Here is a 16819-nt window from a genome sequence, read left to right as displayed (position 1 = left end):
AATGATTTTTAGAATATTCACAAAATTCTACTAATCTAACTTTAGGTATTTTTAAATTACCCCAAAAAGAAAACCCTGTACTCATGAGCAGTTATTTCTCATTCCTCTTCCCCTCCCAATCCTGATAAATACTAATTTGCTTTCTGTCCCTACGGATTTGCCTACTCTGGACATTTCTATAAATGAGATCATAAATACGGGTTTTTATGACTGGCTTCTTTCACTTAAAATGTTTTCAAGGTTTATCCACATTGTAACATGTAATTCATGTTATCAGTTAATTCCTTTTTATTATATAAGCTTCAGGCGTGCAGTTTTATATTCAACACCTGTATACACTACAAAGTGATCATCACCACAGATCTACTTACCATCCATCACCATACAACTGGCTCCCTTTACTCATTTTGCTCACTTCCAACCCCCCTTGCCTTCTGGTAATCACCAGTCTGTTTTCTTTATCTCTGAGTTTGTCTTGTTGATTTTTTATTTATTTATATATTTTAAATTCCACATTTCAGTGAAATCAAATGGTATGGTATTTGTCTTTTCCAGTCTGATTTATTTCATTTAGCATAATACCTTCAAGGTCCATCCATCTTATTGCAAATGGCAAGATTTCACTCCTGTTATTTCTTGTCTGATAGTAGCCATTCTGACAAGTATGAGATGATATGTAGTTTTGATTTGCATTTCCCTAATAGTGATATTGAGTATCTTTTCATGTGCCTGTTAGCAACCTGTATGTCTTCTTTGGAGCAATGTCTATTCAGATCCTACATCCATTTTTCAATCGGGTTGTTTTTTGTTGAGTTATATAGGTTCTTAATATATTTTGGATATTAACCTCCTATTTTATCTATGGTTTACAAGTATCTTCTTCCATTGAGTAAGCTACCTTTTCACTTTAATAGTTTCCTTTGTTGTGCAGAAGCTTTTTAGTTTGATGTAGTCCCATTTATTTATTTTTAGTTTTGTTTCCCTTACTTTGGAGCGAGATTCACAACGATGTTGCTAAGACTGAGGTCATGGAGCTTACTGCCAATATTTTCTTTCAGCAGTTTTAAGGACTCAGGTCTTATACACAAGTCTTTAATCCATCTTGTGTTAATTTTTGTGTATGGTGGAAGATAGTGGCCTAGTTTCATTCTCTTGCTTGTGACTGTCCAGTTTTCCCAACACCATTTACTGAAGAGACTCTCCTTTCACCACTGTATGTTCTTGACTCTTTTATCAGAGATAAATTGACCATATATGTGTGGATTTACTTCTGGGCTCTCAATTCTCTTCCACTGATCTATGTGTGGGTTTTTTCTTTTTTTTTTTTTTTTTTAACACTGTACTGTTTTGATTACTACAGCTCTGTAGCACAGTTTGAAATCAGGGAGTGTAATACTTCCAGCCTTGTTCTTTCTCAAGATTGCTCTATTTGGGATCTTCTGTGGTTCCATATAAATTTTAGAATTATTTGTTCTAGTTCTATGAAGTACACCATTGGAATTTCGATAGGTATTACACAGAATCTGTAGATTGCTTTTTGCAGTATGGACATTTTAACAATATTAATGCTTCCAATCCATAAGCACAGAATATCTTTCCATTTATGTTTTTTTTTTAATTTCTTTCATCAATGTCTTATAGTTTTCAGTGTAGAGCTCTTTCCCCCTTTGTTAAATTCATTCCAAGGTATTTTACTCTTTTTCAATGCAATTGTAAATGGGATTGTTTTCTTAATTTCTTGTTATTTAGTAGTATACAGAAACACCACAGATTTCTGTATATTGATTTTGTATCCTGCATTTTACTAAACTCATTTATTAATTCTAACGGCTTTTTGTGGAGTCTTAAGGGTTTTCTACATACGTCATCTGCAAATAGTGACTATTTACTTCTTCCTTTCCAATTTGGATGGCTTTTTAAAATTTTTCTTGCATTATTGCTGTGGCTAGGACTTCCAATACTATGTTGAATAAAAGTGGTGAGAGTGGGCATCCTTGTCTTGTTCCTGAAATGAGAGGAAAAGCTTCCAGCTTTTCACCATTCAGCATGATTTTAGCTGTAGGACTGTCATACATGGCCTTTATTATGTTGAGGTATATCCTCTCTATACCCACTTTGTTGAATTTTTATCATAAATACTGAATGTTTTTGAATGCTTTTGCTACATCTATTGAGATGATCATATGACTTTTATCTTTCACTGTATTAATGCAATTGTATTGTGTTGATTGATTTGTGGATGCTGAACCTCTTTGCATCTCTGGAATAAATCCCACTTGATCATGTACTGTTGGATTTGGTTTGATAATACTTTGCTAAGGATTTCTGCATCTATGTTCATCAAGATATTGGCCTGTAATTTTCTTCTTTTATGGTTCATTCCTTTTTATTGCTGAATACTATTTCATTATATGGATATATTTTATTTATCCATTCTTTAGTTGATACTGGGTTGTTTCTACATTTTAGATATTCTTTTTTTTTTTTTTTTAAAGATTTTATTTATTTATTTGACAGAGATAGAGACAGCCAGCGAGAGAGGGAACACAAGCAGGGGGAGTGGGAGAGGAAGAAGCAGGCTCATAGCGGAAGAGCCTGATGTGGGGCTCGATCCCATAACGCCGGGATCACGCCCTGAGCCGAAGGCAGACGCTTAACCGCTGTGCCACCTAGGCACCCCTCTACATTTTAGATATTCTGAATAGTGTTGCTATGAACATTTGTAAACAAGTTTTCGTGTGAATGTTCATTTTCTTTTCTCTTGGGTAGATACCTATAGTGGAATTGCTAAGCATAAAACTGTGTTTAACATTCTGTAGAACTGCCAAACTGTTTTTCCAGAGTGGCTCTAACATTTTATATTCCTACCAGCAACGGATGAGGGTTTCAATTTCTTCACATCTTCAATGACGCTTGCTATTATCTTTTAGATTATAGCTACCCTAGTGGGTATGAAATTACATCTATCCTTATGGTTTTGATTTGCATTTCCCTGATAATTAATGATTTTATCTTTCCTTCTTTCACTCTTGCCCCTTTACAGCATATTCTCTACACAGCAAAGCCAGAGTAATCATTTTTTAAACATAAATCACACCTACCATACTGTATAGAATTTAAAAACCTGACAATTCCAATGTTGTCAAGGATGTGGAGCAAAGGGAAGTATAACGTAGTATTTCTGGGAGTATAAGTTAGCACAACCAGTAAAAATAGAAGGATACATATAACCTGTGACATGGAATTATGTTATGGCATACATCTTACAGAAACATGGGCTTATGTGATCCAAGGTAAGAACAATGTTCTTTACTTGTAGTTGCCAATAAATATAAACAACACGAGGGTCCAAAGACAGAATGTTTAAACTATGGTATAGTCACATAATGGGATAATACAGAGTGAAGAAAATAAATGAATCACAGCGCATACAACAATTTGGATAATTTTTTTAGAAGACTTTATTTATTAGAGAGAGAAAAAGAACGAGCGGGGGAGGGGCAGAGGGAGAAGCAGACTCCCCGCTAAGCAGGAAGCCCTATGTGGGACTCAATCCCAGGACCCTGGTATCATGACCCGAGCTAAAGGCAGATGCTTAACCAACTGAGTCACCTAGGTGTTCCAGACTTTGATGAATTTTTTAAATATTGAGTGGAAGAAGCAGACACAAAAGAATACATACTGAATGATTATGTTTATGTTACAAAGTTTAAAAATAACCCCCCAGAAGTAGATTGTATTAGAGATTCATATTTAGATACTTAAACAATAAAAGTCAATGAAATTTACTACCTTTAAGTTAGGATTGTGGTTACATCTAGAAAGAGGGGAGAAAGTTTTATCAGGAAGGAGCACACAGGGCATTTCCACAGTACTGGCAATCTTCTACTTCTTGACTTAGATTTTGGTTCTATGGGTATTTGCTTTATAATAATTTTTAATTAATATCTATATTCTATACATCTCTCTGTATATGTTATATTTCAAATGATTAACAATTAACAAAAAGATTAGACTATATCATTTCCTACCTTAAACCCTCTAAAAGTTTCTCATCACACTTGGATCAAAATGCAGTCTTTTGGGGCGCCTGGGTGGCACAGCGGTTAAGCGTCTGCCTTCGGCTCAGGGCGTGATCCTGGCGTTATGGGATCGAGCCCCACATTAGGCTCTTCCGCTATGAGCCTGCTTCTTCCTCTCCCACTCCCCCTGCTTGTGTTCCCTCTCTCGTTGGCTGTCTATCTCTGTCAAATAAATAAATAAAATCTTAAAAAAAAAAATGCAGTCTTTTCCACGGCTTATATGATATAGCTTGTGGCTACATTTCCATCCTTATTTCTTGTCACTTTCTCTAGGTTTCATGGCCTTGAATATACCAAGCATGTTCCTGCCTCAGGATCTTTCCTCAAATAGTCACATACCCAGTCTCTTGCTACATTCAAGCCTCTGCGCAAATGTTACCTCCTTATCCTGGCCTTTCCCGGCCACTTCAACTAAATTAGTCACTTCCTGACCCTATTGCTCCTCTATCCCTCTGTTTTCTTTTTCTTTTTTTTTTTTTAAAAGATTTTATTTATTTATTTGACAGAGATAGAGACAGCCAGCGAGAGAGGGAACACAGCAGGGGGAGTGGGAGAGGAAGAAGCAAGCTCATAGTGGAGGAGCCTGATGTGGGCCTCGATCCCATAACGCCGGGATCACACCCTGAGCCGAAGGCAGACGCTTAACCGCTGTGCCACCCAGGCGCCCCTCTGTTTTATTTTTCTAACTTTTAACATTACTGACATATTTATCTGATGACTGTCTTCCCAACAAGAATATAAGTTTAATGAGGGGGAGGGATTTTATCTATCTTGGTCTGTTTTGGATCCCTAATACCTAAAACACAAATATTCACTAGATAAATACATAATATGTAAATAATTACACTAAATGTTGAAATAATTTTTTTTTAAAGTTTATTTATTTGTCGAGAGAGAGGGAGCGTGCGTGCGCACAAGCGGGGGAGCAGCAGGCTGAGGGAGAAACAGGCTCCCCACTGAGCAAGGAGCCCGATGTGGGACTCGATCCCAGGACCCTGGGATCATGACCTGAGCCCAAGGCAGATGCTTAACTACTGAGCCACGCAGGTGTCCCTGAAAGAATTCTATTCTTATTTCATAAAAGAATATGTCAGTTAATAACCAAAAAGCACATCTGAAATGAAATTACTTCCAGATCACTTGACTGTTATGCCAGAAATAACTATTATCTCCAGCCCAACATTCAATTTGGAATCTATACATAAAGCTTCCCCACCTTCACCTTTGTGTTTCCATCAGTATTTCTAGATCTAATTTAAATAGCTCCAAAAGAAGGAAACCAATCTTCTCTCTTGTTTAGCAAAACATACGCCAATTTACTTCTCTATCAGTATTCTAGATTATGTTTTCTACACATTCCATTTCCAACATAAATCTTTCTTCTGCTGATTCCTGAGTCCCTGTATCATTTATCCTACCTACACTATCCTGTTCTTTTTCTCCGTCTTCCTCTTTTCTAAGTGGTCTTCAATTATTCTTTGTACTCACATTGTTTTTCCTCTCAGACAAAAATGTCACATATTTGTGTCTTCTAGTATGCCTAGCACAGTATTTAACAGAGTATGTATCTGATAAATTCTTTGATTGAATTTTATAGCTTTCAAAACTTACTTCCAAGACTTACCTTGCTTATAACTTCCAGCATTCCCAGGAAGAAAGAGAACTGGGATACCAGTCAAAGGGAGAATTTTGTGTTCTTCAGCATAGGAGCCTTCTCCATAAAGATATAATTCATATGCAGGATAGCGTTTTGCCAGTTTCTTTGGAAGTTCTATTTTCTGCAGGAAAAAAAAAAAAGGCAATTTCACTTTAATCAGTTGTAGTAATACAATTCAGTCCACTGTGCCCAATTCTGAATTACACACATTTGAAACAATATAAAAATATTACTGATGATAAAACTGCACTTAATGCCCAAAATAAGTTTTACTTTTAGTTTATTCATATGTAGAATTCATCTTGAATTGTGTGAGTTTTGAACCACGCAGTCTTCAGGAATGCATAAAATGGAACTACGTCAAATTCTAATGAATACAAATTACTCAAAATAGCCACTGACAAAAGAAAAACACTGGGGTATGTATGTCAGCAAATTACTTGTTAATATAATTGGAAATGTACTTAATATAGTATCAGTATCAATTATACTTAGAAATGATAAAGGCTTTCCATTATCAAATCAATTCTTTTTTGCTATTTTAAACTGTTTTGTAATGCCTCTCCTTTACTTAGGCCCAACTATATAGTCCAGTTGTTACATCATTCAAAGGAAAGTAAGCTTGTTTAATAATGCAGCTTTCTGACCTCTCAATATGCTTTGACCTTCAATGAGCTTCACAAGTTAATCTCAACCTTACAGTCATGTCTTGGGTCAAGACATGTACACTCTCCTCGCCGTAAACATTCCAATAAGTTAGCATCTGTTTTGGTTTCACGGACCAGGTGTATGGTTTGTCAGCAAGCCTCAGACTACTCTACAATTCATATTATTTTATAACAAATGAGCCAGTAATTCATATACACTTTTTTTCAACAAAATACAAATTAGGTCTTAATGTCATCCCCAAAAGGTAGGCATCTATAAAAGTTGTGGTATAAGGCCTTCTTCTGCTCCTTTTTAAACTATAAAAATCATTAAAAATGAAGCCAGTTACATTGAACAGATTTTATTTACATAGACATAAAAAGATTTAATGATCTAGCAGCGCTGTACATGGGCTTGATAAAAATTTTAAATACTGAATGAATTTTAAAGCCTATAAATGGTAATAACACTGAAAAACCTCACTGCTCTAAAAAGCAGAATTCTGATCATTCATGCATATTCCTGAATATTCTTTTAAAAATATTACCATAAACAATCTGTGTTAATAACAACTGAAAACATCTTTAGAGGCTGTGAGCTTATTGTTTAATACATTAGCAATTTTGGGGCGCCTGGGTGGTGCAGTCATTAAGCGTCTGCCTTCGGCTCAGGGCGTGATCCCGGGGTTCTGGGATCGAGCCCCACATCAGGCTTCTCCACTAGGAGCCTGCTTCTTCCTCTCCCACTCCCCCTGCTTGTGTTCCTTCTCTCGCTGGCTGTCTCTGTCAAATAAATAAATAAAATCTTTAAAAATATATATATATATATTAGCAATTTTATCTCCTCAAATATTCAAAATGCAGAAATATCAATCCCGCGATTTGTTATATATATGTATCACATATATGGACTTCAACTCAAATTTGTCCCAATATTGACTATGCACAATATATAATCAAAAATGAAAATTATGCAATATTTTAAGTACACATTAAGCAAAAAGAAAACATGCGAGAACGGGTAAACCATTACTCTTAATTCCTCCCAATTTAGTACACCTTTGGATATGACAGTACATGAGTATTAGATCATTCTTTTCAGTACATCAGCTAAACAAAGTTTTGAACTAGTTGAAAATTAACTCAGAAGACTAGGAAACTATTAGCAAATGGCAAAACTGCATCCCAGAATACAAGTTGGGAGTGGCAGGAAGAAACAGGAGGGTTTTGACCAGATTGAAGATAGAAAAAGTATAGGTGTATGAGAAGGATGATGAAGAAAAAGAACAGGGTCAAGGGATTTAAAAAGAAAACTTTTATAGCAACAAGATTCCCATATATTTTAAATTATCTATATAGATTATTTTAAATGAGCACCTCTCCCCAATATAGACCTTTAATCAAAATCAATTACCTTTATACTTAAATAATATCTCCAGTCCTGCCCCTGCTGCTCATCCTCTCTTGATTCTGCCTTAGTACAGGTCCTTCTAATCTCTAACCCACAGCCCTTTCAAAAGACAAAAATTCTAACAAGTTCCCAAGTGCTAGAAAAATACTGATTCAAGAAACTAATGTCTTTATTTTATGATATATATCTTCTACTTGTGATTTAAAACTGGAAAATTAAAATGTGAGCTCCATAATTAGTAAAAAAGAAGAAAAAATATTTTTATCAAAATGAATACAGTTTTAAAGATCTTACAAAGAGCTTCAGCCCTTTGGCCATCCCACCCCTAAGGACTTCAGCTTAATAAAAAGACCTAGGGAAAGGTGAATCTTTCAGACTGGTCTTTCTTCCCTGCTCCAATCCATAGTCCATACTGCTGTCAAGAAATACCTTGTGGGGCACCTGGGTGGCTCAGTCAGTTAAGCATCTGACTCTGGGCAGGATCTCAGGGTCAGGAGAGCCCGAGCCCTGAGTCGGCCTCCAGGCTGGGTGTGGACCCTGCTTAAGCAAGATTCTCTCTCTCCCGACTATGGACTCTGAGAAACAAACTGAGGGCTTCAGAGGGGAGGGGGGTGGGGGAACGGGATAGCCTGGTGATGGGTAGTAAGGAGGGCACGTATTGCATGGTGCGCTGGGTGTTATACGCAACTAATGAATCATCGAACTTTACATCAAAAACCAGGGGTGTACTGTATGGTGACTAACATAATATAATAAAAAAATATATTTAAAAAAAAAAGATTCTCTCTCTCCCTTTCCCTCTTGTCCCTCCACCCCACCCTACCCCACACCACCCCTAAAATAAAATAAGTTAAAATATAAAACAAGAAACACCATGTTAAAACATACACCTCCTGTGTTTCCTGATTACATTTATAGATGATAAAGGCCTGAAAGAGATCCTCTAAAACCTGTCTCTAATTATTCTTACCGTTCTTATAACTTATACATGCCATGTTTTAAATTTTTTAATATGCTTCAAAATTCAGGACTCGAAGGATATACAATGAAAAGGCTCTCTCCTACCCCTCATCCTTTAGCCATCTAATTCCCTACCCAGAAGGCAACCAATATTAGCAGTTTATATACTATCCATACTGCTTATACAATGTGTCCTGGTGCCTTTCCCACCTTCACAAATGCTATTCTTTATTTCTGCAGTTTTCTTGTTTCTGCACTTCATGAACTATATATATACCCTCTAATTAGCCACAACTTGTCTACAACCTTTGACTAGTGAAGATGAACTTGAATGCTCTCTTCTGTGAAGAGCCTCATTTGCAGTCTTATAGTGAAATTATCATTTAGCACATTATATTTTAACTGTCCATTACATTCCTGTCTCCCCCATTGTATTATAAAGGCATAAAAATTATAAAGACATAAAGGCACAAGGTCTGATTCATCTCTAATTCCCTCTCACCCATACCCAGTATCTAGAATATACCTGACAGAGTTATTCAATATATTATTTGCTAAGCAAACCTCACACATAAGAACAAAAGTATGATTCGTATTTTCCAATACCAACATTTTCTTTCAGACAACTGTTATGTCACATATCTGAGGACAGCCAAATAAATTACTGTATGGGAGAAAACAACACAGTTCTTCTCCAATTATACAATTTGCCTAAAACAGTTGCTACCAAATAAAAGCTCTGTCTTGCTATCATAATAAAGCAAGAAGCTTTAAAGGATAATGTGTATTTTGCCTGGTAGGTTTGTGAGATGTTCACTTAACTCTGAATAAGCAAATTTTGGAAAACCAAACGTAGAAATTGAATACTCAATTTTTTCGTATTTTTTTAAGATTTATTTATTTGAGAGAGAAAGAAAGAGAGAGAACTCCCTGCTGAGCAGGAAGCCCAATGCAGGGGCTCTGATCCCAGGACCCGGGGATCACAACCTGAGGCGGAGGCAGACGCTTAACAGACTGAGCCACTCAAGGTGCCCCTGCTCAATTTTAAATTCAACACTTCATTTTTACAAATACGTTCAAATTCCTGTTCCACTTTTAATTTTTAAAATGGAGAATAAAGTTGAATGTGTTTCAACTACCTTTCATTTCCTCTAAAATTCGGCTAAAGAATATGAAAATTAGCAGTAAAAAAGAAAAATATGTCAAGAAGGAGAAAACCCAACGACTATGTCATCTCAAATGCTGGACATCAATCTGTGAACAATTAGAAAGCTTACTATAAAATATAACTAAAAATAAACAATAAATATAAAATACATTTAGAATATATATTCACTAAAAACCACTAGTTCTTAATTACCTCAGTTACCCAGAAATCTCACTATATTTTAAAATGACTCATTTCTATAGACAGGTTTTAACTGTATTTCTAAAATAACACGACCTGATGTGCAGAATAAAAGGTCTAAGCATCAAATATAAATTCTGTAGTGAATTAACACATCTTTTTACATCATAAAATAAAAATCTACTGAAAATGTGTATCAGAAACTCTGGGCACTGTAATTATTACTGTACTGACAAATTATTAACAGTAACGGAAGTATAAAACCTCAAAAAGAGAATCAAAGTCAAAATAAGTACAGACTACTTGACAAAAAAAAAAAAAAGCCAAATAGCTCTTTTGCACTAGCTAATTTTGTCCTTCCAGTTAACTTTATGAGGCAAGAAATAGATCTGTGAGTCCCTATGCTTTGTTTTCAACACTAAGCAATTCCCACAACTGCAGATATTAAAATAGCTTCAATAACTGTGGACAATCTCAAAGTAAATGGCTATTAGTTCTGTATTGTTCCAGATAATTTCGTTTTAATCAAACTCTTCATGCAATACAAAACTAAAGTGACCTACTTGAACCTATTGAGAGTTTCCCAATTATTAAACCACAGAAAAATTAAAGATTATAAGGGCTCTGTTTTCAGTTAAAAAAAAAAAAACTAAACTAAAAGCCCATATACTTAACTATGCATAGCTTCTGATAAACATAAACCAGCATATGTGCTTAGAAAGGGAGACAACAGTAACACGTTAAAATCTTCTCCTTCAATAGCATTTGATATCAAGTTCCACTCCCTCATAAGCACTGATGCAGAACCAAGATAAGGATCTCAAAACAAATGAAATCTTAACTAGAATTTTGCCCACGGGGAAAAGATGTTCTTCAGCAATCTAAACCTTAGGTACCTTAGGTAGTTTTAGAATCTAAATAATAGCATTGATAAAGTAATATGCTCCTCCATAATGACCTGTATACAGCGACAATCACGACCTGCATTCTTCACCTTAAAAAAAAAAAATCTGCTACGGTTTTTAAAGTATACTTAAAATGCGTTTAATCAGTAATACAGTATATATACTTTTTATGGTAGGGAGTTACCATTATAACATGTATTCTATAACTAGGAGATGTGTTTAGAAATAAAAGAATCATTCTGGAGAAATTTCTTTGGACAGTTGTGTAATTTATCACTACAGCTGGTCATGAATGAAATTCTAGATTCTACTGTGCTGATCTGATAAAGCAATTGTGATTGAAAATACTCAAAATGGAACTGAGAGGTGGGGGCAGCGCGCGACTGCGCGAGCCACGAAGGCCGGATCTCTCTCAAATTGCAAACACGGTGAGAAAACAAAAACACTATGAAACAGATTTTGTATGCAACTGGTAAGAGACGACATGAATAAACACAGGCATGTATGCACACGCATGGACCAACAACCTACAAAACCGGAGGCTCCGCAAACTTTACAGGAAGGAAACTCAATAGTTTTCCATTTAATTACTTATCAGGTTAGCCTTTTACACAAGAGTAAAATCCTAGAGTCGCAAAGGCTGTCTTGGGATCCAGCCAACACATACTCTGCAGAAGCCAGTCCCCTTCTAGAAAGGCGAAAGCTGACGTACAAATCACTGCGCGGGTGGTGAGAATTTAGGCGCGCGGAAAGCAAAGAAGGTTCCAGGGGCACCTGTTAAGGCAGGAACGCAAGGAAAATGGGGTTTGGGTTTAGGGAGAGGGTCTGAGGTTGCGTCTCTAAGAATGGAGGGTGAGGGTGGGCCCGGGCAGTCAAAAGAATCTGTACCCGGGATTTGGGACCGGGAAGGGGCGGAGGGTCAGGGGAGCAACTACGAGGGGGGCCGGGAGGATGCTTCAGGTAATCATCTACCTGACACCCCAATGCTGAGAGGACACAAAGGGTAAGTGAGGGAAGCAAGGAGGGGGGGCTGTCTGCAGAGTCTTCCAGGGCGAAAAAAACAGACAAGGTTGGCATACGGGGACCAGAGGGGCGCGGGAGCCAAAGCAGGAGAAACCCGGCGGGAGGGGCCCGAATCCCGGAGCGCCCAGGTGAGACAGCCGAACCTCACCTGATACTCTGGGTACTCAAACATATAGCTCATACTGCACTTGTTTTCCTCGAAGCCGAAGAAGACGTCCCACAGCCCCAGGGTCGCCATGAAAACCATAAGGGCATAAAACGCCAGGTTCCAGAGACTGACCGACTGAAGAAACATGGTGCCGCCGTCGGCGCGCGGCCCCAAGTCCTGACTGAACGAGCCGAAGAACGCCTAGCGCCCAGCGCAGAAGCGAAGCCAGAGCAGCGCGCGCCTGCGCAGACGCCCAGCCTACCCGCGCGCCCGCCGCGCAGTGCGCCTGCGTGCAGTCGGCTTGCTGCGCCTCCCGCCCGGCGTCTCGTTGAGAGAGGAGGCGGTGTTTGCAGCGGGAGCGCGAGTCTTAGGGAAAAGAGAAGGGGAGAAAGCGAGGTGGGCTGCGCGAGAGACATAGGGGAGAAAAGGGAGGGGGCGAGGAAAAGGAAAAGGAGGAAGGGGGAGGGAAAGTCAATGAAAGGCAGGCGGAGGGAAAGAAGAGGGCGCGGGAGCCTTGGAAGCGAGGAGAGGGAAGGGCGGGGGGAGGGTGGGCGTGTGATGGGTTAACCTGGAGAGGGAGAGGCGATTACTGGTGGGGAGCTGACCCGGCGCGGGAGGGAGGCCGTCAGCGCTTGGGGCCATCAGCTGTCACGTCGCAAACATCTCTCCCTGCGCAGTTTAAAAACCCTTCCCGTTCATTTTTGAAACGCCTCAGGCCTCTGCAATTTCGGTTCTCCCAGCAGCAATAAAGCACATCCACAGCCCTCTGGACCAGTTTGAGGAGGGAACAAATGGGGTTTTCCGCCCTCTTTGACCGCAGAAGTTGGCCCAGTAGGTATCAGCGCTTAAAAGCACCGGCACATAAAAAATCACTAGGAGGTCGACAACATTCAGTTCTTCGTCTAGGATGAAAGCCTGAATAACAAAAAACATTGCTAGTCTTTACAAAACTATATTAAAATTTCCATTAACACTAAGGCTTCCAACAGTTATCTCGGTGACCAGATTGACGCTGTCCTGTCTTGCTCTCCAGACTACCTCTTCGGAAACTGGTTCCACATTAATGTGAGGACGCAATTTCGCTCGAGCTTCCACTCAGACTGTCAAGTGACTTAATACATTTAAAAGAATTTCGGTTTGGTATAGCACAAGGAGAGGAGAAAATAGCGACTTCAAAACACTGGAATGTTATGAGAAGAAAGTGTATCACTTTAAAGCTGACCCAAGAACAGATGGGGTGTGTGTTTGTGTGTAGCTAATTGCAAATTTTTCCTTAGAATTTCCGCCCTGACTAAATTTCATTTCACTTCATTTCAGTTTTACTGATTTTCATGTATTTTTTTCTGTGTAGAGGAGGTTTGGCTATGATAATATGAAAGAATTTTAAAACTGAAAGGAAGCTTATGGTTTCTTGTGCAATCCCATGATATCCAGATATAAGAGCACCTGGGGTGTGGAGTGGAATTAGGGACGACTTAGTGTACAGGATGACAAATCATTTGGAAAAGGATTTAAGTTATACATAAAAAGTAATAAATTCATTGAGTCTGCGAACTCAGTGTCTGCCCCTTGCTTCTAGCATATCATGACCAGTACACATAAACCAAGGGTGAATCTATACTCTCTATCCCAGTGCTTCTTAAATTTAATGTGATAATCACTTTAAGATTCTCTTAAGAAGCAGATTCTGATTCAGTATTTCTGGAGTGGGGCTTCAGATTCTACATTTCTAACAAGCTCCTAGGTGATGCCAGTGATGTTGTTCAGTAGACTATACTGCTGCATGGAGAAAACCCTGAACTTGAAGATGACAGAACTTACTCTTCTGGTGGCCTTCATGAGTTGTGGCAACCTCAGAAAGGAGTGGGACAGAGTCAATGGACTTTTTATGTTTGTAATCTTCCTATTTCTACTTTTTTACCTTTTTTTTTTTTTTTTTTTACCTATCCATCATTTTCCCCCTCCTGGCTTCACTTCCTTTCATATCTAACCTAACCCCAGTGAACATTACTTAACCACCCTCTGCCAGTGCTGTCAATGTCCTGAACTCTTGTCTTTCCATCCTAGTCTGTTTACAGACTATCAACCACGGATCAATATAATCTGTCTCTGAGCTCTGACACCAGTACATCTGAGCACTGCTGGAGAAAATGACACAATCATTTGAATTACTGTTCAAAAATACTTTTATATGTTTCTGGCCAACTTCCTCTCCTATTCTTCAAACCGCTACTTTTTAAGCTCCTTTCACCATCTCTTTTAGTAAATTATTAGTACATAATTTTAGCTTCATGTTCATAAAGATCATTTTGATTTTCAGATGAACATTCCTTCAACTCTGCATTCTCAAGTTCATTATCTTCATCCGGTTCAGTTAATACATCTAAAACGCTTGGAACAGGGACGCCTGGGTGGCTCAATTGGTTAAGCATCTGCCTTTGGCTCAGGTCATGATCCCAGGGTGCTGGGATCGAGCCCTGCATCAGGCTTCCTGTTCAGCAGGAAATCTGCTTCTCCCTCTCCCTCTGTCCCTTCCCCTACTCTCTCTCGCTCTCTTTCAAATAAATAAATAAATAAAATCTTCAATAAAATAAAATAAAATATACATAAAATGCTTGGAATAATACCTGGCACTAAGCAAGAATTATTATGGTACTTTGCTGTCCTTAGAAGATATCAAAAGCAAATCCCTTTAGTTGTGTTTTAGTTCCCATCCCCTGCTCCTTTCTCTTCAGGAAATTAGTTCTATCAAGTTAAAATCTCTGTCAGTCTTTCCCAGTCTATCCTCCCTTCCCCAAAGCATATAAATATGCTTACATCTCATTAATTTCAAAAAAGAAAATCCTCCCTGCAACTATCACCTGTAGCTCTTGCCTTCTTATTTCAGTCACAGTTCCTACTTATCTCCAATTCCTCACCTCGCATCCATGCCTCAACACACCATAATTTTTGTCTCCCTCACCATTATTCCAAGGCAACTGCTTTTGCAAAGGTAACCACTGACCTAATTACTAAATCCAAATGACGTTTTTCAGCCATACTTGATCTTTCTGTTATTTACTTAAAACATTGTTCTCTGTTGTCTTAACACTATTTTCCACTGGGTTTTCTCCAACTTCTCTGGCCTCTCAGTCTTTATTCTGTGTGATCCAGTTCGCCCAATTCATGGTCTTAAGTGTTTATTTATCCTATACACTGAGAAGTGTCTTATTTCAATTATTACGTTTCTTATGTCTAAAGTTTCTATTTTTTTAATTCAAATTAATCGGTCCTTTTCCTGGAGTTCATTTGTATTTAAAAAATCTCTTTAAACATATTTTAAACATCCTCATTCTAAAGACCATTTATGTGTCATCTAAAATCCCTCATTGTTATTTCTCCCATATTTAGTATATGCTGTCTCTCACGTCAGATTTCCTCAACTGCTTTGTAATTTTGGTTTGTAAACTCATCCTTCGCCTGAATTATATACTTTAGTGTCCTGTGCCTCTCCTAGGTTGTAGAGACATTTCTGAGGCTGGGCCCGCTTACATTAATTCTTGGCTTTTTTTTTTTTTTTCAGTTTCTGCATAATGAAAGCAGCATGAATAATTAGAATCACCCCCACAAATTATGTGGTCTGGGATGCTGTTTTTTTATAATTATTATTTTTAATCCTATTCAGTGATCACTATGAGCTACATACTGTTCTAGATCTCTTGCTATAGGATTTAAAGATTTTCATTTCTTTCTATAGGGTTCAATAATGTAGTAAAATATCTAGAATTTCTGTGTGTTTAGAATGAAGGCAGATAAAGGGTGTGGGTGACAAGTTTCTTTTAAATTAGTTTTTTGGGTAATTTTACCTAGCATTCCTTGTACAAATTTTAAATCATAAAGGAAAAGCCACTTCAAGAACGTTATTTCACTTGAGTAGTGAGGAGAAAAAGCAGATTAAAGTATTTTAAGAAAAAATTAGAAGAAAATGGAGACTGTAAATACAGGCAATTCTCCCTGCCTTTTCTTATATATATGAAAGTAGTTTAAGTAGTATGTTCACTAAAATTTTTTTAGGCTAGAAAGACACCAAAATATATATATATTTTTAAAAGATTTTATTTATTTATTCGACAGAGATAGAGACAGCCAGCGAGAGAAGGAACACAAGCAGGGGGAGTGGGAGAGGAAGAAGCAGGCTCATAGCAGAAGAGCCTGATGTGGGGCTCGATCCCATAATGCCAGGATCACGCCCTGAGCCGAAGGCAGATGCTTAACCGCTGTGCCACCCAGGCGCCCCCCAAAATATATTTTTAAGTGGATAAATAAGAGCTGGTAAAGAATGATCTTAGGGCGCCTGGGTGGCTCATCCAGCTCTTGATTTTGGCTCAAGTTATGATCTCAGGTTTGTGAGATCAAGCCCCACGTTGGACTCCACAATGGGAATTGCTTAATACTTGCTCTCTCCCTCTGCCCTTTTCCCTCTCTGAAAAAAAAAAAGAATAATCTTAAATGAAGAGGAGAAGGAGGAGAAATATGCCTTGAGAAGAAGAAAATATGAAGAAACATGAGAAGAAAGAAAATATTGAGATGGAGAGGGTTAAGATGAGGAAACTCTCACTGGATGATCTTAATCACACAGGTTATGTAAGAACAAAACCC

General features: G+C 38.0%; 1 protein-coding gene across 1 annotated transcript in view; it reads right to left on the bottom strand.

Moving 5' to 3' along the window:
- Positions 1-16315, bottom strand: part of PGAP1 (post-GPI attachment to proteins inositol deacylase 1) — a 76712-nt gene extending 60397 nt beyond the window's left edge. The window contains exons 1-2 of the mRNA XM_008687298.2: positions 12182-16315; positions 5707-5860 (exon numbers count right to left, since the gene is read on the bottom strand). Coding sequence (XP_008685520.2) covers positions 5707-5860; positions 12182-12328 — 301 coding nt within the window. The 5' untranslated portion in view covers positions 12329-16315. The remainder of the gene's footprint in view (positions 1-5706; positions 5861-12181) is intronic.
- Between the last annotated feature and the right edge of the window lie 504 nt (positions 16316-16819).

This window comes from Ursus maritimus, unplaced genomic scaffold (genome assembly GCF_017311325.1).
Source record: "Ursus maritimus isolate PB19 unplaced genomic scaffold, ASM1731132v1 scaffold_1, whole genome shotgun sequence".
NCBI classification, from domain to species: Eukaryota; Metazoa; Chordata; class Mammalia; order Carnivora; family Ursidae; genus Ursus; species Ursus maritimus.
The sequence above is the reverse complement of the archived record's forward strand: the minus strand, read 5'-3'. Positions and strand labels throughout refer to the sequence as shown.